Source organism: Plasmodium reichenowi, chromosome 12 (genome assembly GCF_001601855.1).
Source record: "Plasmodium reichenowi strain SY57 chromosome 12, whole genome shotgun sequence".
Lineage (NCBI taxonomy): Eukaryota > Apicomplexa > Aconoidasida > Haemosporida > Plasmodiidae > Plasmodium > Plasmodium reichenowi.
The window spans coordinates 1,878,506-1,884,166 of record NC_033657.1 but is presented as its reverse complement, the minus strand read 5'-3'; the positions used below and the strand labels follow the sequence as shown (position 1 = coordinate 1,884,166).

The window sequence follows — 5,661 nt, the reverse complement described above, 5'->3', positions numbered from 1 at the left end:
TTTTTTTTTTTTTTTTTTTTTTTTTTTTTTTTTTTTTTTTCTTTTTAAACAATGATATATATAAGTCATTTTATTTTTAAGTTTATGAAGGGTGTCTCACACCATAAATATGAACTAAAAAACGTTATTTTTCTTTATAATTATTTTATGCAAACATATAAAAAAAATAATATATAAAAAATATACATATATATACATATATACATATATATATATATATATATATATTACATCATTTTGTGTAATATTTATTTTTATGAGTGGAATAAGAATGCCAAATCCTCCTTAGATAATTTTTGCATGGCGTTTCCAGAATCTCCAATAGTACTGTCAAACACCAACTGCTTTTTATTTTGCAACTGAATAATTTTTTCTTCTACAGTATTTTCTATAATAAAACGTATAGCATATACTGTTTTGGTTTGACCAATTCGATGAGCTCTCTGAATAGCTTGTAGTTCAGCTGCTGGATTCCACCAGGGGTCTACAATAAATATTCGATTTGCTACTTGAAGATTTAAACCTTCCCCTCCTGCTTTTAAACTTATTAATAATACTCTTAATTGTTTATCTTGGTTAAAATTGTATAAAATATTATTTCTTGAAATCATAGACATATATCCTAATAATTTAGAACAGACAATATTATGTTTTTTTAAATGATATTCTATTAAATCTAACATGGAACAATATTGTGAAAAAATTAGACATTTATCGTCTGTATTATTTATTACATTTTGTACTTCTTCATAAACGGCTTCAATTTTAGTACTTGATCTATATTCTTGAGTATTGATTCTATTTATAAAACTTTTATTTATATACGTAGTTTCTTCTTTACATATAATAATTTCATCTTCTTCATTTTCTTCTTTATCTACCAGAAGATTAAAATCAACTGTTAAAGGGATATAACACACAGGACATCCTAAAGGATAGTCTTTTACATTTTCATCATTACTTAACAAATTAATATAACCATCTTTATTTTTAAATTTTACAACAGATATAGATTTAGACCTCTTTTCTAAGCTTTTCTTATTTTTCAATACATCTTTATTAGTAATCAAATTATCATTCTCATGTATTCCTAATGTATTCATATTGTCATGGATATCATCATTTATTACAATATCGTACTTACAACTATTTGTAGATTTCACATTATTCATACCTTCACGTTGACCCATATCATAGGTGTTGTACTTTACCATATTACTATTTCTAAAATTATAATCCTCCTTTTCCTCTTCTTGCTGATCAGCATATTCCATCTCAAAACTTTCTATATATTGTTTTAAACATGATTTGTGGAAATTATGATTACACTTTGTGCTTATATTATTTCTTTTTGTAACATTTTCTAAACATATACCACACACATAATCATTTGAAATAGCTGGTATTATTGTTGTATTTTTCTTTATAAATTTACCAGAAGGATCACTTAAAAAAGAGTTACCAAATATAATTAAATATGGATGATCAGCTGCTTGTCTCAATCTACTTAACAAATCAAAAATATGTGCATAATTATGTAAAACAGTATTTGAATTAACATATGTATTAAATTGTGTTGATGTTTGTTTGTATAAAGATTCATAAAAATCTTTTTCTTCATTTGATAATTTATCCTTTCTTATTTTTATAATCAAAGGATTAAGATTAATATCATTCTTCCTTTCACCTTTAGTTCTACGTAATAATATTTTATCTAACACTTCATTCTTTAAATAAGACATACCACTTAAACCCTCCCCTTTATATCCAAAAGATTGTATAGGTTTTAAAATTCTTTTATTAAAATAATTAAAATGATTTATCCTAGAATGATTACAAAAATAACAATATTTGTTATCTCGCATCTCATAATTTAATAATAAACATTTACAATCCTTTTTTGAACAAAAATAATAAGCATATGGATAAAATTCAATAAATCTTATTAAACTATACAATTCAGAAATTCGATTCTGTAAAGGCGTTCCCGTTAAACACCATCTATAACCACAACATTTTAAATTCAATATGGATTGTGTAGTAGAAGTATTCCTATTCTTAATTCGATGTGCTTCATCTAAAATAATACGATTCCAATATATTTGGTGTAACGCACTTTCATCAAAAATTTTCATATTCTCTCTTTTTTTCTTTTCCTTACTCATCTTGGACTTTCGAACAATAATGGAATCATATGAATCAAACGAATTGGACGAATCATCATAATCATCATAATCATCATATTCATTATATTCATTAGTATTATATGAATTATTGGATTCCTCCTTTTTTTCACTTTCTAAAGAGCTCTTACATGAACTCTTCCTTTGGCTTCTTCTATTATTCTTTGTATTTTTTGGGGGTTCTTTTTCTTTTTTCGAGCATATATCAACTCGATAGGATTCATCGCTACTGTCATTTGTATAACTCTTTGCATCACTATAATAAGAATTATTATTATCATCATCATTATTCTTTCCTTTATTTGATGCATACTCTCTCTTTTCTCCTTTAACTTTCGTTGTTGTCCCTCGATTTGTCGTATTCCTCCTCTTATTTAATGACATATCCCTTTTTACGTCCCCACCCACACTTATAACATCCACCGTTTTTCTTTTTTTCTCAATGCTACTTTTTTCATCCTCCTTTCTAATTTTCCTTTCTTTACAAAATGTATCCTTTCCTTTTTGATTAGTGACACCCATAGATGTATCCCCATCCTCATTATTAATACACGATTTGTCTTTTTCCTCTGTCTCAGTATTATCGTCATATAATTCTTTCCGTATATATTTTGCTGATACTAATATTCTATTTATTAACTCCACTTTTGTACCAAATATATGCTTTCCCATTGTTATTAGAACAACCTTGAGTTCCCCCATATTTAATTTTTCCAGCTCCGTGTTTTGTATTGTTGTGTTTGTTACATATATTTTAATCAGCACATGTTTACATTTGTCATTCATATCTACATTATACAAAAAATTCTCTAACATATTTTTAATAACTACATTCCATTTAACATCTCGATGATTTTTCACATTATTTACATTTTTTACATTTTTTACATTTTTTACATTATTTACATTTTTTACATTATTTACATTATTTACATTTTTTACATTATTTACATTATTTACATTTTTTACATTTTTCTTTTTTTTTTTCGCTTCACTTAAACTTTCAATAACTTGTTCCATAGTTTCTTTATCAAATCCTAAATTACTCAAGTCAATAATTCTACTGGATGTTTTTCTCGACAGTGGAGAATATATCGAATTTTCTGAAGAAGAGCTCTTTTCATTACAACTACCTGATGATAATACAATAAGATCTATATTACAATCTTTTTGTGTATTTCTGTGTTTTATTTGATTATTTTTTTTCCCTTTATTTTTATTAGTATTATTAGTATGTACACTTTTATTAGATATTTCAATATTTTTTTTATCCTCTTGTAATTCTTTTTTACTATTAGCCATAATTTCTAATAGCACATTTCTCGGTGTCGGAACAAATGTTTCATCAAACTTTTTCATAGCAACAAGTGCTGTGTCCTTATTTTTTTTTTTTCTCTTTTTCAATTTTTCTGTTCTAACAGCTGTAGGACCACAAAAATATTTTTTATGTATATCTAAATTATTGGGTAGATATAACCTTCCACAATATTCACATGGTTGTTTATGTTTGTTAACAATCTTTCTAAAATTAACTTCGACAACTGCATAGGATGTTATAACAATATCATATTTAATTAATTCTTCATCACTTATTATTTTTGAATTACCGTGATAAACATAAACATTTAAAATATTCTCATCAACAAATTTTTCAATTTCATATTTCCATTGCATAACAGCAGCTACGGGAGCAATTATCAATGTTTGTCCTTGTAGCTTGTTAATAAAATTATTCTTTTTAAAATGTGATTTATTATTATTATTATTTTTTATTTTTTTATTAACACATTCCTTTTTTATATTCTTTATTTTTTTCACATTTAACACATTTTGAGTATCCATCTTATTTTCTTCCATAACATCATTTTTATGATTAATTTTTTCATTCCCTGTTTCATCACTCTCTATTAATATAACACTACAATCTGATTCTTCTTTAACTTTCAAATCATCCGATGTGGAATTTTTAGAATATAATATGGTGCTACTATTTTTATATGATTTTTTCATATCTATCTCTTTAACCGATTTTTCATGTTCTGTATCTTTTTCTTTAAAGGATGGAATATCTTCTTTATAAATATCACCATGTAACATATGACTCTTTTTCTTCTCCTCATTTACATCCTCATTTTCTTCCTCATTTTCATCCTCATTTTCATCCTCATTTTCATCCTCATTTACATCCTCATTTTCATCCTCATTTTCATCCTCATTTTCATGATCATTATTTCGTTTGTCTTCTTTTATTTCCTTTAACTTGTCCAACTTCTGATACAATATCAATGTAATGGCTTGTATGGTTTTCCCCATACCCATCTCATCAGCTAATATTCCACCTTTCACATTAGACATTTCTTGATTTATCATCCAATAAATTCCTTCTTTCTGATATTGTAATAAATCATATTTTAATTCTTTAGGTATACTAAAATTATAATTCGTTATTTTCTTTTCTACATTTAAATAATCTAATGAATTTATTTTTTCATTTTCTTCATTTATTAACATTTCAAAACTATTCCTACATTTCAAATCACTTTTTAATTCATATGGTTTTGCAATCCCTTTTAATTTAGATAGTTCTTCTTCGTTTATATTTTCGATGCCCCCAAAAAATAGATCCCATTGTAAATTATTATAAATATATATTTCATATTTATTATAATGTTCTCCACAACAATTATGATTCTTATACTCTTGTAAATATCCTTTTAAAACATTCTCATTCTCTTCAATATACAAACATGAATACAATATTTTTTTACTACATTCAATGTGCACCCAACAACTTATATAACCATAATCACCTCTCGGATCTTTTGTAGGATACCCAATTCGTAACTTGTCTTTTTCGATAGAGAAACCGCACACCCTACATCGGCTTGCTCCTACAAGGAAAAAATATATATTATAAAAAATATTGAAAGTAGGAAATATATAAGTATACACAATGGAATAAATACATAAACAATATATAAATATAAATATAAATAAATAAATAAATATATATACATATAATATATATATTTATATATATTATATATCCATTTATTTACATATCATTGTATACATACAAACGATGAATTCTTTTATTTTCGCTTACTCGAACGTGTTTTGTTTATTAACAATTTGGGCGTTACTTTTAATAGCTCTTTTTTTAATTTCAGTCGAGCTATATAATTAGTACCAACCCAGTGATTTAAATCTTTTACATATATACAATTACTTTCTATTATTTCTTTTAAATATCTTTCCTTCTTCGAAAATAATTCATCTATTTTTTTGGCCATACTTTATTATTATTATTATTATTATTATTATTATACATATCTGCACTTTTTCTAATTTAAATCATACACTACACCCCCCACAAAAAAAAAAAAAAAAAAAAAAAAAAAAAAAAAAAAAAAAAAAAAAAAAAAAAATTTTTTTTTTTTTTAATTATAAAAAAAAAAATAATAATAAAAAAAAAAAT

At 24.7% G+C, this 5,661-nt stretch overlaps 1 protein-coding gene across 1 annotated transcript; it reads right to left on the bottom strand.

Annotated features, from left to right (window-relative positions):
- Nucleotides 1–254: 254 nt before the first annotated feature.
- On the bottom strand, nt 255–5,476 carry PRSY57_1250200 (DNA repair protein rhp16, putative; the record flags this gene model as incomplete). The annotated part of the gene is made up of 2 exons (XM_012908913.2): nt 255–5,074; nt 5,290–5,476. The coding sequence occupies 2 exons, from the start codon at nt 5,474–5,476 to the stop codon at nt 255–257; spliced, it is 5,007 nt and encodes a 1,668-aa protein (XP_012764367.2).
- Nucleotides 5,477–5,661: the final 185 nt, after the last annotated feature.